Below are 19,775 nucleotides of genomic sequence, written 5' to 3' on the forward strand. Positions count from 1 at the left end.
GAGTATTTAAGAGAAATAATTTGTCAATGTTTTCACTAAGAGTAAGGTCTTTCAAGTGCAGAAATCTCGCACCATTCCTGGTGTCTCATCCCTGGCCTTCTCAAGGCATTAACTACTTCTCATTTTCTGGGCCCTATAGACTCAGTCTTAATTGATGTGAGAAGGAACAGATACCAGTATTTGTTGAGCCCTACCCATGCACCACTATGACTTTACTATGCAGTCATGCGGGGAGGGGGGAAGAACACCAAGTGGAGAAGAGAAAAGCTCCAGTCGCCTGTGAGAGGCTTCCCCTCACCTTCAGCAAGGTCCAGGATGTGACTCGGTGCTCATTCTAGCAGTTCTACTCAGTGACAGTATCTATCCTGTGCCATAAACTGTGGTAAGAACCAGGGACAGGAAGACGACAAAGGAGGCCCTCCCCTGCTTACATGATGATTTTCTGCAATAACTTGCAGTCTGGAAGAATTTCTGTAGAACATGGCAGGGGCTGGGATCTAGTGTCACTGCAAGGCATGATGGGGGCACAAGAGAAGAAAAGTGAAGCTCTGCCTAGGTCTGAAGGGAAAAAGAACAGATCTGAATTCATGAGAATGGAGACTGTGTCGCAGATAATGAAAGTAAGGTATTATAAACAGTGACCCTGAGAAAAGATACTGAAGTTTGCAGAAGGCACGCGAGACCTCTGATGAAAAGAATAGTACAAGGACTGGACTGTAGCTTAGTGAGAGCATTTGAACATGGGTCAGGCTCGAGGATCAATCTCGGAACCACAAAACTTGCTTTGTTTTGTTGTGTTTTGTCCTTGTTTTCAGTGCGTGTGTGTTTGATACAGTTTGTGTGGTGTGGTGCACTCACGTTTGTACATTGACACGTGCAGAGTCCACAGGAGGGCATCACATGTGTCCTCCTCTGTCACATTTCCACTGCATTTCCTTGACAGAATCTCTCATTGAACCTGGCACTCACCATTTCTGCATTAGAACAGCAGGCTCCTATGATCGTACTGCCTACACCCCAACAACTCTGATGTTAGGCATGAACAACCACACCCAGCTTTTTACATGGGTTCTGGGGTTTGACTTGGGTTTTCGTACTTACAAAGCAAGCAAATCTCCAAGCTCAGACCACAGAACTTTTAAATAAAACAAGTTTCATTTGGAGAGATAGGCACATGCCAAACAATAACGGACTTTGCATGCTACACTATACGTCTAGAATCTTCTTGAAATAAGAGGGACCATAAGCACTTTTCTGAGGCACGTGAGCTACTTGTGAATTATGAACTTAACAGAGGTAAGACAGGGTAAGACTAGAGGCAGAGACCAATTACTCAGCAACAACAGAGAGGATAAGAGATAGGAGGTATGAACGGGGCCTCACCGTGCTACTCAAGTTGCCCTTAATCTCTGGTCTCAAGAAATTTTTCTGCCTCAGCCTTCCAAATAGCTGGGACAGCAGGAAGATGCTACACACTCAGCTCATCAGAAGTGTTTAGATTGAGGCTAAAATAAAATGGGCAGTCTAACAAAATCAGCTAGTTACCAACACAGTGTGAATGCCACTGTAGCATTCAGTCACTACAACCCACAACTACAGACTCTATATCACATGCAACCAACCGTCACCAAAAATATTCAGAAAATATAACATTTGTACCAAACACATATAGAAAGGCCATTTCTCTTATTATTGTTCCCTAAGCAATATAACTTATCAACTAGTTATATTGTATAAGTAATCTAGAAACAATTTAATATTCTGGAGAATTATATAGGCTACCTATATACGATGTCATTTTATACAAGGGACTTGGGCATCACAGATTTGTATCCTGAAACCAGTGAGCCTTGGATACCAAGAGATTACCATAATTTGAAAATGGAGTAAGCAAGAGGCTACATTTTCAATGAGATATAAAAGCATTTTCCCTTTTTCTGACTATTAAATGATTTTGCACCAAAGTAACTCATTCATAGAACAGGGTTATATTCTCTAATAAAAATAGTGATATATTTTAGATTCTGTTTTTAAAACTGCTTCACTCTACAAAGTGTTTCCTGTGGACCATATTTTATAGATTTTTCACTGTTTCTGAGGAAGAAAAGTCACCTGAGTAGCATATCACAAATGTACTAGGTAACAGTGCAATATATTTCCTTGTAATATTGCCAGTACTTGCATTTATAGACATCTGTAATTTACATTAAATGTACCAATAATGGTGATTTCAGACAGTTACAATGGGAAAGTTCTTTGAGAATTAAAAAGGATTGTGTTTATACTTCCACTTACCTGTCTTCGCAAATTGCATTCATTCCCCTGTATTGGATTACTTGGATTACTTCTGAGAAATGTATCTTCACTTTGCTACTTTAAGGATAATACAGAACCCTAAGTGGCATCATTTTGTGATGTCTTCCTCAATTGTTTGGACTACTTTAAAAACACACACACACACACACACACACACACACACACACACACACACATGCTTGGAAAACAATAGTGTCTCAGGTCACAATTCAGGGACCTTTTCCTTTTTGTCTATACTAAATCCCTATCTGGTCTAATCAACCCAATTGTTCACCCAAGGAAGAATCTCAAATTCATCCCAGTGACATTCTTCATCCAAAGCTCTTCTCTAGCTCCATGATAGGCAATGGAAAAGAAGGAGTCATCCTTGGCTTTTATCTTTCCATTATCCCATCAAAATATCCTGCCAGCCAAAATAATTCCTTCTCATCACAAAGACCTCTTGACTACCCTTTATGGCTCCATTTCTCCCTTTTCCATCTGGCTGCCACTAAAATCTTCACTAAACATGCACAGAGAATGATAAACTTTAAGTCAGATCATCACTGAACTGATTTACACTTCTTGTTCAAAAGCACTAAATGAGTGCTGGAGAGATGACTCCACAGTTAATCGAGCTTTCTTGCAAAAGTACTCAGTGTGGCAGCCAGACATAATAGTGCCTGTCTGTAGTCCCAGATACTCAGGAGTGTGAGGTAGAAAGACTACTTGAGATCAGGTATTCAAATCCAGTTTGAGAAACACATTGATACCTCATATCAAAAATATACAAAATAGGCTGGGGATGTTCACTCAGTAGAGTACTTGCCTAGTATGCACAAAGACCTGGGTTCCATATCCATTTCCACATAAATCAGGTGTGCTGGTGCATGCCTGCAATTCCAGCACTCAAGAGGTAGAGACAAGAGGTTCAGAAGTTCAAGATCATCCTCAAGTGCATGAAGAGTTCAAGATCAGTCTGTAATACATAAGATCCTGTCTTAGGAACAACTACAACAAAAACTGCCACTCCATCATCCTCCTTAACCTTCAAGATGAATTAAATCAACTGGTCCTATGCAGATTCTGATGGTCTGGCCCAGTTCCACCTCTTCTGTTGTGATCATGCCTCCTATGATCACTTCTACTTATCTCAATCCCACCCCTGTTACCCACCCACCCTGTTCCCTAACATATAGCAGCCCTGCTACATTCACCATGCCTGTTTAGACTGCTACATAAGTGATACTGTTCATACTCCCACTTCATCAAGTCCCTGTACATAACAGCTCCTTCTAGAAAGTCACTCTCTCACCTAAAATATGCTTCGTGGAAGTCACCATAACGCCACTAATTGTCTGCCATTTCACATCAGAACATAGCCTCCTTGAAGGTAGGCTCCATCTTGATCCCTGTGAGACCTTGGCAACTAAAACAATGTCTGGCACCTGGCAAGGACCCTGTTTACACTGCACTTGTAGAAAGGCAATTCTCCCCATGATGCCCATGACAGGGACAATCCTCAGGTTCAACCAGGCTGTGGTCTTCACTGGGTTCAGGCCCAGCACAGGCAGTATGTTCCTTCTGGAACTAGGAAACCTCCAGACCTGCTAGTCACAAATCCCAGGATGGAGAGTGTGTACTTAGTCCACACACACACACACACACACACACACACACACACACACAACTATACATACACCCACAGCCCCCCTCCACACACACACACCTAGACCTGTTAAAGCTTCTAACATAGGCTGATTGATAAAACCACCACATCAGCCCTTTGATGTAAGCTTTATAATTATCCCTACTTTGAGATTCAGAAGCTGAGTTACAGGATGATTAAGTAAAACTTTTACAGTCATGTAGAATGCAGACAACAGAAATCATAGCTGGGCTCTGTCAAAATGACATATCATACTGAAGCCAGAAACTTAGGGAAGGACAAAATTGATGGTGAACTGATGATCCAATTTCTTTTAACTGAAAATTAACTGGTCCTCTGTTTCACTGGCTTTTTGATTCTGTCTTTTGATTCTGAAACAACTGTTAAATCCACACAAAAAAATGGAGTTTTCCATGAAGTGCTAGAACCTGCTTCAACAGGACCCTTCTCCATGACATTAGAGTCCAAAATCCACATCGTATGCTCAGTTTTGGGGGGCCTCTGGGCAGTGCTTCTAGATGAGGGTGCTTTTCATTTCCAGCAAGTGGGTTCTCCCATTCTTTACCTTTTCACAGCACCCATCAGCAGCAGGACCCTGTGGAGAAAGCTTTGCCACTAGCCTTGGCAGGCATGGGTGGGGATAATTCTACCGATTTCATTTTGAAAAAAACTGCACATACTTCTCTAAGTTCTAAAACGTCTGATCTCTGTTAACCTATAAAGTGAAGGTTTTGTAAAGATTTATTTGATTTTTCAAGGTAGGGTCTTACTCCAACCCAGGCTGACCTGGAATTTACTCTGTAGTCACAGTCTGGCCTCAAATTTGCAGTAATCTTCCTACTTCTGCCCATCCTTGAGTACTGGGATTAACGATATTTTTAAAAAAATCATTCTGGGCCAGGCATGGTGGTGCACACCTTTAATACCAGCACTTGGGAGGCAGAGGTAGAATGATTGCAGTAATTTCAAGGCGACTCTCAGACTACATAGTGAATTCCAGGTCAGCCTGGGCTAGTGTGAGACTCTACTTCAAAAACTCAACAACAACAACAACAAAAACATTCTGAGGATTAGTGAGGGGTATCCATTGGCACACTAATAATTTTTGTTACTACAAGTGTTATGATGAGATTGCTTCTTGTTTTTGACTCTAATACTTCCCTCTGAAAATCCACATTGATGAACATGTGGGTTTTATGGCACTGAGTCTGTAAAACTACAGAAGCCTATTCTCTCCTCCTCCCTTGAACCCAGCCAGTGACTCATGCTGGAGCGGACTGCCAGCCTGTTTAGGCAGAATCACTCCACGTCACCCTCTTGAGCTCTGCCCACTGCCCACTAGCATGTCAAATATGCTCAAACATTCCTTTATAAAGTGGATCATCTGGGATCTTTATAAAGTGGATCATCATGAAGTATTTTCCTTTAGTGGCTTTGTCAGAATCATTGGCCATGGCTCTGCAGCTCCGTGGCAACATGCTTAGGGTGTGTAGGAAACGGCCTCCCTCATCACTGGCTGTCATCCCTGCAGCATCCATGTAGAGCCACTGATTCGATCTGGCCCTGCTAGCTGCTTTGGCTGCACTTTCTCAGTGCTTTTATAATTGTTATGATGACTGTGTGTCCTGTGCCTCACGAACCTGCAGCTCCAGGGCAGGAAGAATTTGTCATCTGGGCATACACAAGAGAGAACTTTCCATTTCAGACGACATTGTGAGTGGCATGATTCAGAGAGAACGTACTTTCTGCTCTACTTAAGAGGGAACTGTCCTTGAGTAGAAGAATGAAAAGGCTCTCTTCATGTGACCAAAGCCCCCACCTGGCACACTCATGTACACGGATTAAAAAAAAAAAATCTCTGTTCATATTTGTAAAAGCCTGCTTTCCACTGCTGATTATAAAAATACTGTTTTGCAAAATCTACTTGAATTTCACCTCCCCCATAAAGAAATGTGAACACATTTTCTTGTCAATAGACAACCTCTAAAATCTAATACAATTAAATGAGTGAAATCTGTCTTCACTTTATTGAGTTGATAATTCTTAAATAAACCTTGCAATTATTACTGGTCTCTCAAATCTGATAAAGTATGGTTTTTTCAAAGGATGATGAATTAATTCTAGTTTCAAATTTGATATTTTGGTATCACTCTGCTTCTAATATTGCTTCAGTGCTAAGTATGCTATGCTTTAGGTTACTGGGTTCATTAAATAATTAAAATGGCTTAAGTAATTCTACATCTCAGGATGGGTCATGACAGAGGCTGAGTGTACAATAAGGTCTCGGTTCTCTTCCATAGTTGACTCAAGCCCTGTTCTATAATTCAAAACCAGTATCAAAATTATAAATGCTGTTGAAAATGAGCACTGGTGACCAAATTTCAAAAATGACAGGGAGAAAGGAAAGAAGTAATGGCCGTAATATTATCAAAGTCATTTCACATCAGTTATACAATCATGAAATAATTTCCCTTCTTATGCCAAATACAAACATTTTCAATAAACACTATGTATCACCTTTGTACATGCACAGACCTTACAGATCACCTTTCTTGCTCTCCCACCTGAGCTACCACAGTGTTTCTTCACTACCTGTCCTCTCGCCTCCTGTGTACATTTTCAAGCACTAGTATTTCTCTGGTCTCAATATTCAAGACCTCTGAACTTCCCATTTCATCTTTCTTTGAACCTCGATCAAATACATTCTTCCTTTGGGGAGGAAAAAAGAAACCTAGAGTTTGCTCAAACTTTCTTCTTCCTCCATGTCAGAGTCCAGAAAACTCTAACTCCTGAAGCACATAGTGCTTTTCAGGGTTTCATCTTGCATATTCTAGATTGGTTTGACTAGTGCAAACCAACTATAGTCAAAGACAGGTACACAAGGTATAGCCAGGTAGAATGACACAGGAATTGCTGAGTAAGGAGTACCAGCAGGTGATGGCTTTGTGGAATTCCAGAAAAGCTACTCAACCACCCCACCTTCCCAGCTGGAAGATGAGGCTAATGACGCTGGGCTTAGAAAGTGTTTCCTAGGACTGACTTCAAACACTGACATTAAGAAAAAGGCAGCTTTGCATTATAATAACTCATATTCTTTTTAAAGGCAAAGAAAGTTTATAAGCTTGCGTAGGTTTCAAAAACAATATTGTTATCTGCATTTAGGTAATCTGCAAATCAGAGGGCCCTCGCATGAGAAGGAACAAATGGGGACTTGAAATTTTTCATGATGTGTTTTTTGTGGCAATAGAAAAGCAAGCCATGATGGACACAGTGTGTGCTCTTTGGCTTCACATTTCACTACAAACCTAGTCCCATCAAAAGCAGCTGGATATACAAGGTCAAGGGTTAACAGCACTCAAGGCACCTGATGTAAATGTCCACTCATAATAATGTCTTCTGATATAAATAATTGCAAGTACTTTAGCCAAATATGTTCTATACAGGAGAATTTATAACACTAAAATTAGAAATAACAAATGCTCCACATCAGGAAAATCATTAATGGTGGTGCACTATTATAAAGTTTGCCCATTTAAAAATCAAATGGCCCAGAGAATTTATAATAATTAAGAATTAAATTCAAAAAATAAGAAAAAGATAAACACAGTATGATCTAAGCTATATAAAAATATGCATAGAAGGAAGGTACAGCCACAGTGTGAGGATGATCATCTTGGGGTAATGGACTGGAGACTCCTACTTTTATATACTTGCCTGCATCTCACACATTTCCTGTATTTAAGTTATTTTTATGATGGACTATAAAAAATTAAACCTTTAGGGCTGGAGAGATTACTTAATGGTTAAAGCACTTGTCTTCAAGTCCTAATGACCCAGGTTTTATCCTCCAGGACCCATGTTAAGCCAGATGCACAAAGAGGCATATGCATCTGGAGTTTGTTTGCAGTGGCTGGAGGCCCTGGCACTCCCATTCTCTCTATCAGTCTCTCTTCTCTCTGCTTGAAAATAAATAAATAAAAATATTTTTTTAAAAATCTAAACTTTTGTACCTAAAATAATTAAAGCTTATTCCAAAAGTTAAGTTTATTTTGAAAAATTGAAACCTTCACACATACTAGTTGTTTCCTTCCAGAAACTGTTTTGTGTGAGCTTTTAGAAAACTATAGTATTAAATAAGAAGTCAACTAGACTCCTCACACATATTACTTCCCATTTCAGACTTGCGTCTTTCAGACACTGTAATAACGTTCTGCCTATTCAATTCAAAAGCATAAATCTTGATCAAAGTACTATAAAGAAACTACATGCTTCCAATCCTAGCACATTCACCACTTCCAAAATACCACTCAGCAGACATCAGCAAACAGACCAACTACGTCAATTTATTGACTTGCAATGGTGAACATTTGGCAGGTTATCACTCATCCACACCTTCCATTCAGAAGAACACAATGAGCACCACAGTCGATCAGATAATAACAGTTGAGAGAAGTTGGAAAAGAAAATCCTTCATTTAGCAGATGAAGACATGAAGGACCCGGGCAGGGAGGTATTCTCTCAGCACAAGCAAGGCAAAAATAGCCTCTAGTAAACAGACCTGTTATTTTTATATGATGTGTTTTGGGACTGATGAAAGGTACAACCTACTGGACAAAGTGTGTTTTATTTGGCTTTTTTTTTTTTTTTTCATTTTTTCAGGTGGGGTCTCACTCTAGCCCAGACTGACCTGGAGTTCACTATGTAGTCTCAGGCTGGCCCTGAATGCATAGCAATCTCCTATGCTGCCTCCTGAGTGCTGGGATTAGAGTGTGTCACCACACACAGCAGCTTTTGGTTTCACCAGTACTCTTTCCCAAGGGAACAATTGGAGTAGTTAAAAGGGCAGTGGCACATTCAAGGCCTATGCCAATGAGAATTGTTAGTGAACACCAGCTACTTGACTGGTTGTGGTGTTGGACAGGCATACTCCTTAGGTCATCTTTGCTGAGCAAAGTCCCCAGTCAAGGCTCAGGCTTGTGCCAAGGTATAGCTGGGCTGCAGTGACACTAGAGAAAATCTTGTCAGACCCTTCTTTCTCTCTCTTCTGCGCTTCTATCTCCTTCTATTTCTCTTCCTCTCCACAAATCTGGAAGACTTGGAAGAGTAGAGAATGTCCTGGGCAGACACAGGAAAAGTTATGTTCCCAGTAAGGACATAAGGGCCCTTTCCAGGCTTTGGCCAAGCCCCTGTACATCCTCTGTCCCTTTCTGATTTATGCATATGCAGAGTACACTGTGCCACTCTGGAGCCCGTTTTTACAGAACTTGCCAACTTGGGTCATGAAATTGGCTTTCATAATTACACTCCATCAGCTTCAAGTTGTGATCCTTTTGATTAGCCAAGACAATTCCAGGGAAGTGAAGGGCATGGGAGAGAAAAGGAAACACTGCCTCCTGACAGCATGCATCTGGAATGTTGGCTGTAACTGGTTTGATGAGGGAAGGTTAGAATTGCTATCAAGACGCCAGTGGCCAAAATTAACGATGGTTAATGGAAATGATGGTTTCAGACCTTCCACATGTCATTCGGGTCTTGAGTGAGGTGTAGTTATGAGCTCTGCACCTGTGCTATCATGAAAGCTCCAGGTTCTTGGCTCAGGCCGGGAACACTTTAGGTCTTGTTCTATGCCACATACACAGCAGCCACCTGGCTTGAAAGTCAAAATAAGTGGCATAGTGGAAGCAAGGGGACAATCAATGTCACTCATCACTTTGTCTAACCACAGTGGATGCATATGCTCAAACTTCTGAATCTCCTTTGAACCCAAGTAGAAAGAAACCCAGCTTCTCTAAAGCAATGTCAGCTGCCACTTCTGAGAGCAGACCACCTTTTTTCTGTGCTCTGAGTCAGAGAGACCCATCATGGCACCGGGCCCAGCCTTGCTCAGGAAGAAAACGAGGGTCGACACAAGGACCCTGCACTCATTTACAACAAACAGAGCTGCGCCAGACTTCAGAAGAAGCAAACCAGCACTTTCCAGGTTGTTCTTCTGCACTATGGAGGTTCAGAATGGCACCAGTGCCCTTAAAAATCACAAAAGCATAGATGACAACTTACCCAAAGTGACTGGATAAGTTCACGGAAATACAAAAGAGGAGAAGGTTTCTGATCATGATAAAGCTAGAGAACATTCCATTGTCCATTCCCAACAACAGTGATGGTTGAAGCTGGTGAATTTGGAAGAGTAGCTGTTCTTTTCTCCAACTTGATCTTGAAGCTGAAAAGCACATAAAGAGAGCAGCATGTGAGCACGAAGGTTGCTGTCCTTTTCACTGTAGGCGAATCAAATCAAGCTGCTACCACCGAACGATTTACAGAGGCAGGGGTCCTGTGTGCGTTTCCCAGCAGACTACACCAGGTGTTTTCTCCCTATCTTCCACTGGGCACTAAGGTGGGGTGTAAAATCAGGTTACAATGATCGCCTTAGTTTCACTTACACAGGAGTGCCTAATCATTCAAATTGATGCTCAACAATCTTAATTTTTAGCACGCTATTAAAATGATTCAATTATTAAGATAAATGCTTGACGTTCCCTGAACAACTCTATTTTGTATTTACCAAATGCACAAGTGAAGTAAATTTACCTTTCTGAAATATTAGCCACACGTTCAAAGCCAGCAAGCCACTCCTTGTTCTGCAAGGTGCTGAAAGTACGTGGGAAGGGGAAAGGCACATGTCAGAAACGAGTCTTCGCTAGATCACAATCATGCCGCCGCCTGCATGAGTGGCGGTACTTTCTCGTCCTCCGGCATGCTGTCCCTATGACTGCACTTGATAATCCCTGCTCCTGGGAAGTGCCCCAGACCTGCGCTGGGCCCTAATTAATGCACTGGAAATACAAGCAAGCACTGTCCCTGAGCCAACAACTAACCTTAGGGAAGAAGGCACGTATTTCTCAACATGCGCATAACACAAACAGGCGCTCGTCGTATGCGAACAAAGAACAGGACAGAGTTCGAAAAGGAACATTTCCCCACCCCAAGAAAAACCCCTCCCCCCAACTCCAGAATTAGGAAGTACACAACAGGTACTCCCACCTCTGAAGAGAAGGACCTCTGAGTCTGCCGTCAAGCAGAGAAGGGCGCCATGCGGTGGTCGCCTGGGCGCGTCCCAGGGCTCGGCTCCAGACTACGAGCCCGCCGCGGTGCATGCAAGCGACTCGGCTAGGGTACCCCGCCGCCCCGACCCCGATTCCCCGACCCCCACGGAGAGGCTATTCTCACCGGGTCCCCAGCCCGCGGGGCAGTCTGGCCGGGGCTGGCGCAGCGGGCAGGTGGGCGCGGGGGTGGCACTGCGGAGCCGCAGCCTCCGCCAGCCCAGCACCTGTCACCGGCGGCCAGGGTCCGCCGCTCGCCTGGACCGCAGCGCCGCGCTGCTCCGAGCGTCTCCCGACCGCCCGCTTGGTCCTCACAGGCTGCTTCCGGGCCCCGCAGACCTCCCAGCTCCGGGCCTGGGTCGTGCGGAGCGCTCCACCCGCAGGCAGCGACTTCCTCCTGGGCTGAGAGCGCGCGGTGCAGTGGTGGCGCCGAGTGGCTGGCTTCGGGCAGCCCGCGCGACAGGCGCGCGACACCACAGTGGAACCCGCGCCCACCGCGCGAGGAACGCGGGACGCGGCGCGCCTCGGAGACCCTGGGCTGGGGGAGGGGGCGGCAGGTGGGCTCCTGCAACGCCAGTGGCTGGCATCGCCCACCGCAGTGTCTTCCCCGGGACCCTAGGCGCTGACTGCGCCGGATCCAACCTCTGTCCTCCCTCAGGCGGCCTCACCTCCGCAGTCGCCAGGGGAAAGTTTGCGCCGCGGGCTCCCCAGGGCGCGCCGCATGTCTCCACCTCCACTCCTGACCGCGCACCCCGAGGCTCGGCGCTCCGAGGCGGCAGAGATGCCCGGGGAGACGCAATCGCCAGGTCTCACGTCCCCGCCCTCGGCATCTTACCCTGCGCAAGGGCCCCGGCAGAAGAGCCGTCGGCGAGGGCGCATCCTGCTTCTCCACAGTCGGCTCTCCCCGCTGGCCCGCCAGGCGCGGCGCGCCGTCACCGCCCCATGTCACCGGGCGAACTTCCACAGTGCTACGCGCTGAGGGGACCCGGCGCCCCACGCTCCCGCTGCAGCCCTGAGGCTCGGCCCCGCCGCGCGCCCGCCAGCCTGCCCGCCCGAGGCCGCGCACTGCCCGCCGCAGATTTCCCGGCGCCCCCGGCGGACTCGTGCGCTTGCTTGCTCTCACCTCTCCAGAGCGCCACATGTCGTCTCTGGGTTTGAGGAGCGTCCCTCTGCAGAGGCGCTCCGGTAGAGGCCGCCAGACTCTAACCAAAGGAACCCAGGAACCCCGGGCCAGGCTCAGCAGAAGGGGAGGGCGGAGGGCACTCCATGTGGCCTGGTTTGGGATAGGCCATAGGTCTGCAGAAGTTTCGTGGGGGGATTTAGAGCATATTCGGTGCCTACAGGAACAGCTATGGCTCCCTTTTTAGTCGGTGCAGCTTTTTAGGGTGCTCCCGAACCTGAGTTTCATCGCCAAGGCCTGCCAAACACCTGCATGTTACTCCTGAGCCTTCAGTGTATGTTCTTCCTTCACTCTCTTCAGAAACTGTTTAATTTCATTTAATTCACAGATAGTAACTAATTCATTGCTGTGGAAGAACACTGGAGATTTGAACAAAACCTCCAATCTCAGGACACATGGGGGGGGGTGGATCTGAAGACTCATTTCTTGACAAATAGAAGTGTCTTGAAATATGAAGATCAAAAAGTTAGCTATAGGGTGGGAGCTCGCTCGCAGGTGACCCTCTGGTGCCAGGACGGGCGACATGGCCCATGAAGTTAATAATTGGTGCTCAGTCTCAGTGCATATTTTCTGAGAGGCGAGGGCTGATGCCCACCAGTAGAAACGAGGATGCCGACTCGGCTCCTTCTTTGAATGCAGTGTGTCAGCGTATTGTTGTTTTTCTCTCCACAGGGGATGGCTGCCTCTTGTGGGTGAGAACATCTTACAGGGCTGGGGATACAGTCCCATCAGTAAAGCAATGGCCTATCGTGTGGGAAGCTCTGGGTTCACCTAAGTCCATCAGGTGTGGCGTGTGTGCAGTGTTTGCCTGCAGTCCTGGCACTCAGCACCGGGCAGAGATCAGAGGCTGGGGGATCAAAGTTCAAGGTCATTTTCAGCCAAATGGATAGTTAGAAGCCAGCCTGGGATGCATGAGACACTGTATCAAAAACTGAAGGAACATCATCATCAACAACAACAAAAACCCACAAGTGCAAATTTAAAGTAAAGCAGGGAACATAATGAGGTGTGTACTATCTCTCCACAGCTGTGGACACTGAATCTTCACAGTGTCTTGTAACAGAGGAATTGTGAAAATAGCTATATTCTAACTCTCCTCTAGCAAAGCTCTTCAGCTGTGCTGTAGAAATGGTTCCTTGTTTCCAGTCATGTCCATTACACTATTCCTAATCTGAGCTACCTGCTATTACTTACACACTTTATGGAAATTCCAAAGTTTTCTCAAAGCAAGAAATTGTAAAATTATTCCAAGAATAGGATAACTATATAAAAATGTTCAACTATACAGCAATGGTTAGCCTGACTATACTTTTAACTGCAGTATTTGATATCTCATTGTAGTGGTTCTTCATGAAATATAAATGAGGTGATCATTGAAAAGGCTTCCTAATTCTAAGATGGATACTTAAACATGTCATTTCTCCATTTTCTGTTTTCAAAGGATACATATATATATATTTGAGATAAGTTTCCTTAAGCATTGCTGTAGTTTGTATCTTGTATGTCCCCTAAAGGTCTGGGTTCCAGAAGTGTGGTCACTAGCCAGTAAGGTAATGGGAGGAGGTGGAATCTTTAGGAGGTGAAGCTTGGTGATAGATTGTTAGGTCATCTGAGGAAGATGCATGCTCTTGAAGGGAACTGGGGATCCAGTCCTTCTTTTAGCCTTACCTTGTCTTCTGACTGTGAGAGGAGAACAGCTAGCTCCACTGTACATTGCCTGTCGTAGTGCACTGAATAACCACAGACTAAAGGCAATAGCACCAGAAGTCCACGGACCAGAGCCTACAAACCTGCGTCAGAACAAACCTTCCCTCCGTACAAATAGTTTGCCTCAGACATTTTGTCATGGTGCTGCAAAACTAACATTACAGCTAAAATCACTGAATTAAAAAGAATCAACTTAAGCCGGGCGTGGTGGCGCACGCCTTTAATCCCAGCACTCGGGAGGCAGAAGTAGGAGGATCGCCGTGAGTTCGAGGCCACCCTGAGACTATATAGTGAATTCCAGGTCAGCCTGAGCCAGAGTGAGACCCTGCCTTGAAAAAACCAAAAAAAAAAAAAAAAAAAAAAAAAAGAATCAACTTAATGTGATTTTTTAACTACCTTAATATGCTTACTTTTCTCCTATTATGTTTTAATTCTAGATTTACAAATGTCAATAGCATCTGTTCTTTTATGATTGAGCAAAGTAATACAAACAGTAAGACTTAAACAATTAGTGAACTGTACAGATAGTCACACAAAGTCTCTGAGAATATAAGTGACCAAAAGTACATGAGTAAGGGATTACTTTGCATTAATGAGGGTAATTTATATTAATTCTTCATGAATGAAATGTTGACTTAAATAAAAAGTGTTCTTTTGGTTATATTTTGTTAAATTATCTATCAATTTCATGCCAACACATTTTATCATACTTATAAAAACGAGTATCCAAAAACAACCAACAGGAAAAAAACCGGTATTTAAACATACTTCTTAAATACTTTTTTCTTTCCTTCAATGCAATATGTAAGTCTACCCTACTAATGTTTGTGTAATGTATAAAGCCTTGTGTTACAGGAACTGCATACGTGACAGGATTATAAAATGGGCGAACATAACCTTACAGAAACACATTGTAGAGGAGTATCTGTCAATATTTCAATAACTTTTGTGTTAACTTTGAATTCAATGTGTGTTCTGATTAGTAATAGTCTCTGCGCAGCATTCCCATTAGTTCCATAAACATTTTCCCTTGCACTGAAGGAAATAAACAACGTAGCTATAATACCTCAAAACAGTAGAGGGCACCCCAGTTCCACATAACGTTTGGAGCCGGCTTGATCATTTGATTCCAGTGCGAAAGCCTAAAATAGCTGCTCTTGAAGAAACTGGGCGATGGACAATGGAATATGTGCCCAGAAAGCATTGACTGTATCCCAGGAGACGCAGGATTCCCACCTCATTAGAACAGAGGCTGAGCGGGAAGGTGTGGATGTGGATGGGTGCAGTACACACACCATGTCATCATATTGGTGAGATTGTGTGGAGTTTGTCTTTCAATGCCAGCCTCATTTCACTTTGCATGTCTGCCAGGTGCATCCATGTTGGAGAAAATAGCAAGATTTCCTTAGCTGTTAAAACTAGGTAATATTCCATCAAATTAATATATTGCCCTTACCCTTTCATGCATCAGCAGACATCTAGTTTGCTTACCTATCTTAAGTGTGAAAAATACTAAAATGGATGTGAGAGTGTAGATATCTCTTCCAAACAAGGATAATAAGGGCTGGAGGTGGTTTTCAATAGCAGAGTACTTCCTTAACATGCATGAAGCTAGCCTCCAGTCCTAGCAGATCACCACATACATAGGCGTGTACAAGCATATGTGTACTTCTGTGTGCATATCAAAATGAAATTGTAGGACTCTTACATGATAGTTGCCAGAGAAAGGCTGAGGTGGAGGAAAATGGGCCGATATGGTTAGAGTACAAAGTGGGTGCATCAGTTTCTGATGCTGTGACAACTGTTCACAAACTGTGCTTAAAATTTGTTGAAGGTCAATTTTTAACCAAAGATATAAAAGATGGTGACTTTAGGAGGGATGTATGTATATGATAATAAACTTTACTGTGGTGATTGCTACACACTGCATATATATATATCAAATAATCTAATTGAATACTTTAAGGATATAGCTGTTGATTAATGATTATACATCAATAAAGCAAAAGAAAAAGCATTTTTTACCCACTGAGGTAGAGCTTGGCCAAGGTGAGATGTTGGTGAGCTGATAGCCACTCATGGAACAGCATAAAGTTGTGCATTTATGCAGAATTAATTGCAATATGAACCACAGTGTTCGGTGGCTAGGCAGAAGACACAGGTCACATGAAAAATATACAAGGAGGTGATGTCCTTCTACATGGTTTCAAGATATTTTAGTGAGTTCGGTTGTCATGAGAAGACCTAATCATCCTGGAAACTATAGAAAGAGCATTAAGAAGAGGACTTCGTTAAAAAAAAAAAAAAAAAAAAAAAAAACAGCTACATCAGGGAACAACTCAGGGCCAGCCTAGGATAGGAATTTGGTAAATGAGTTACTTCATTAATAGAATGATGATGCCATTCATTGACTCAAATGTCTGCAAAACAGTTTATAAAGGGTTTTCCCAGACAGCAATCAGGTCTCAGATGTTACAGAAACAGAAAGGGTAAGTCTGATAAGAAGAAGCAGAAAAATACAGAAAGATAGCAGTTGTGGTGAGGGCTTGAGAGATAGCTCACTGCTGTTTACACAAGAATAAAGACTTGAGTTTTATCCCTAGCATCTGTAAAAACAGGTGCAATGGTTACAAATGCCTGTATCCCTAGTTCTGGGAGGGGTGGGAATAAGAGGATTACTAGGCTCCCTGGCAAGCCAGTTTGACTAAAACATAGGGAGCTTCAGGTTAGCTAGAGACTCTGTCACAGAGAAATAAGTCCGAAGAGTAATGGAGGACATCCACCTTCCTCTGGTGTCTGCATTGGGGGCACAAAGGACATATGCATCTGCACACTTACACACACACACACACACACCTGTGCAAAAAAAAAAAAAAAAAAAAAGAAAGAAATGAAAAGAAAAGAAAAAGGCAAAGGGCAGTGAAGAAGCAAAGTCAGGCAAGTGCAGGGTAAACACTGAAAGATATGCTCTGTCTGCAGAAAGCATACTCTGGGTGCTTTCAACCCATAATTTATTTGTTTTATCTTATGTCATTTAACTTAGAGCTCTCAAATTAGCCATTTGAAGGCTACATATAGATGAGACGTTTTAATTAGCTGACATAATTTGAAAACAAATAAAGTATTTAAAACATATTTTACCTAAATGAATATATGAGTAAATATCTTTAGAGTTCTAAATTTTCTTCAAGAAAAGATGATCTCACAGATTTAATGATAGCGGTTACACATTCCAAACTTCTTAGTTGACCCTACCCACATACACTGGTGCTCTTTAGGACAACAGTCCATTTCCCTTTACATAGATCTCACTTATATAACTTGGAAGTTAGAGTCAATGAAGTATTTTTAAAAGATTTGTTTTTTCATCCTATCTCTGTTATTGGGTTACCAATTGCTGTTAATGTTTTCAATAGACATCTTTAGATTATTATTCCTTTCCTTAAGCAACATTGTGACATACTACATATAATATTATCACCCAAAATCAACAGTATATGAATGGCTTAATATAGTATATCTTGCAGTATATGAATCTTGTAATATACTTCCTTTTCTTACTCTATTTGCTAATATTAATTCAATATCATGTCAATTATCTTTTTTAACAATGAATTTTTCAGTTAATTTTCAAATGAGGGAAATTTTCCAGTGGGTATCATTTTAGTTATGCTCAGAGAAACTCATTTATTATTCCTACATCACCACTCTTCTATGATGGATTCTTTTTTTTTAATTTTTTTGTTAATTATTTATTTGAGAGTGACAGACAGAGATAGAAAGAGGCAAACAGATAGAGAGAATGGGCTCGCCAGGGCCTTCAGCCACTGCAAACGAACTCCAGACACATGCATCTGGCTAACATGGGTCCTGGGGAATAGAGCCTCGAACCAGAGTCCTTAGGCTTCACAGGCAAGAGCTTAACCGCTAAGCCATATCCCCAGCCCAATTCTATAACTATTTATTACTTAGAAAAAAATTGCTGTTATCTTCATTTTAGAAAGATTTTTTTCTCAGTGTAGGATTTTCTGACAGATATTTTGTATGTATATTGAGATTGTATCAATGTCTTCTAACATACTGTTTCTAAGTCAGCTATCATTCTTTTTGTTTCTCTGTGCATGTCATTTCTTCCAATGTTTAATACATTTCAATTAATTAACCCCCTCTTCTATTTTGTTTGGGAGTCTTTATTCAAGTCTTGTTTCTGTATGCCCTTCTTGTACCCACTAATGTAGAAATTTGAAGCTAGGATCTGCATATGAGAAATAACATGTGGTGTTTGCACTTCTAAGTCTAGGTGACCTCACTTAGTATAACGTTTTCCTGTTCCCTCCATTTCCTGTAAATTTTATATCATTTTTATAGCTGAGTAAAACTGTATTGTTTATGCATGCCACATGTTCATAATCCATTCATCCATTGATGGGCAGCTTGCCTGGTTCCATTTTCTACTTATTCTGAATATAGCAGGAATAAACATGGCTGAGCAAGTATCTGTGAAGTAGAATGTAGAGTCCTTAGAGTATGGTGGGTCCATTTTTAGCTTTTTGAGGGACCTCCATACTGATTTCCACAATGGCTGCACCAGCTTGCATTCCTAACAGTGAATAAAAGTCCCTGTTTCCCCACATCCTTGCCAACATCAGTTGTCTTTTAAAAAACATTTTAGTTATTTATTTGAGAGAGAGAGAGAGATTGGGTATACCAGGACCTCTAACAACTGCAAGGGATGAACTCCAGACAATTGCACTACTTTGTACATTTGGCTTTATGTGGGTACTGGGGAATCAAACCTGGGTCCTTTGGCTTTGCAGACAAGTATCTTAACTGCTAAACCATCTCTCCAAACCCCTTTATTTTGATACTAGAAATTCTGAGTGGAGTGAGATAGAATCTCAGGTGGTTTGAATTTGCATTGTCCTGATGCTAAGAATTAGGAATATTTTTTTTTAATTTTATTTATTTATTTATTTGAGAGTGACAGACACAGAGAGAAAGAGAGATAGAGGGAGAGAGAGAGAATGGGCGTGCCAGAGCTTCCAGTCTCTGCAAACGAACTCCAGATGCGTGTGCCCCCTTGTGCATCTGGCTAATGTGGGACCTGGGGAACCGAGCCTCGAACCCGGGTCCTTAGGCTTCACAGACAAGCGCTTAACCGCTAAGCCATCTCTCCAGCCCAGGAATACTTTTTAAGATATTTATTTATTAGCTATTTGTATTTCTTCTCCTGAAAACTCTTGGTTTCATTCTATATAACACTTTTTACTTGGGTTGTTCATTATCTGAATGCTTAGATTTTTGAAGTCTAGATATTAATCATCTGCCAGACATGTAGCTGGCAAATTTTTCGCACATTCTATTGACTTCACTCAGTTTACCATTTCTTATGCTCTACAAAAGCCTTTTGCTTTGATGTGGTCTCATTTGTAAATTGTTGGCCTAATTCCTGAGTGACTGGAGTCCTATTCAGAGAAATCCCTACTTATGACTTTATCTTTTAGTATGTGCCCTACTTTTTCCTTTAGCAGTTTCATAATTTGGGGTCTTAAATTAAGGCCTTTGATTCATTCAGAGTTAAGTTTTGTTCAGGATGAGAGGTTCAGGGTTTAGTTTCATTGTTCTACATGTGTATATCCAGTTTCCTCAGTACCATTTGTTGAAAATGCTGCCTATCCTGTAATGTGTATTTTTTTTTTTTACATCTTCGTAAAAAATCAGGTAGCTATAGTTGCATGAATTGATATTTGGCTCCTCTACTGTATTTCATTGATGTATGTGCTTGTTTTGCTCTGGTGCTGTGGTATGTAAAACAGGTATGGTGATA

The 19,775-nt window shown here is 42.5% G+C and overlaps 1 protein-coding gene across 9 annotated transcripts in view; it reads right to left on the reverse strand.

Moving 5' to 3' along the window:
- Window positions 1-12,290, reverse strand: part of Gabra5 (gamma-aminobutyric acid type A receptor subunit alpha5) — an 86,400-nt gene extending 74,110 nt beyond the window's left edge. The window contains exons 1-3 of one of the 9 annotated variants that reach the window (XM_004661945.2): window positions 12,185-12,203; window positions 10,550-10,609; window positions 10,022-10,181 (exon numbers count right to left, since the gene is read on the reverse strand). In XM_004661945.2, coding sequence (XP_004662002.1) covers window positions 10,022-10,107 — 86 coding nt within the window. In that variant the 5' untranslated portion in view covers window positions 10,108-10,181; window positions 10,550-10,609; window positions 12,185-12,203. Of the gene's footprint in view, window positions 1-10,021; window positions 10,182-10,549; window positions 10,610-11,188; window positions 11,309-11,729; window positions 11,809-11,896; window positions 12,031-12,184 lie in introns of those variants that run through there. The other 8 variants (XM_045146440.1, XM_045146444.1, XM_045146439.1 and 5 more) reach the window with 8 other exon arrangements.
- Between the last annotated feature and the right edge of the window lie 7,485 nt (window positions 12,291-19,775).

This window comes from Jaculus jaculus, chromosome 3 (genome assembly GCF_020740685.1).
Source record: "Jaculus jaculus isolate mJacJac1 chromosome 3, mJacJac1.mat.Y.cur, whole genome shotgun sequence".
NCBI classification, from domain to species: Eukaryota; Metazoa; Chordata; class Mammalia; order Rodentia; family Dipodidae; genus Jaculus; species Jaculus jaculus.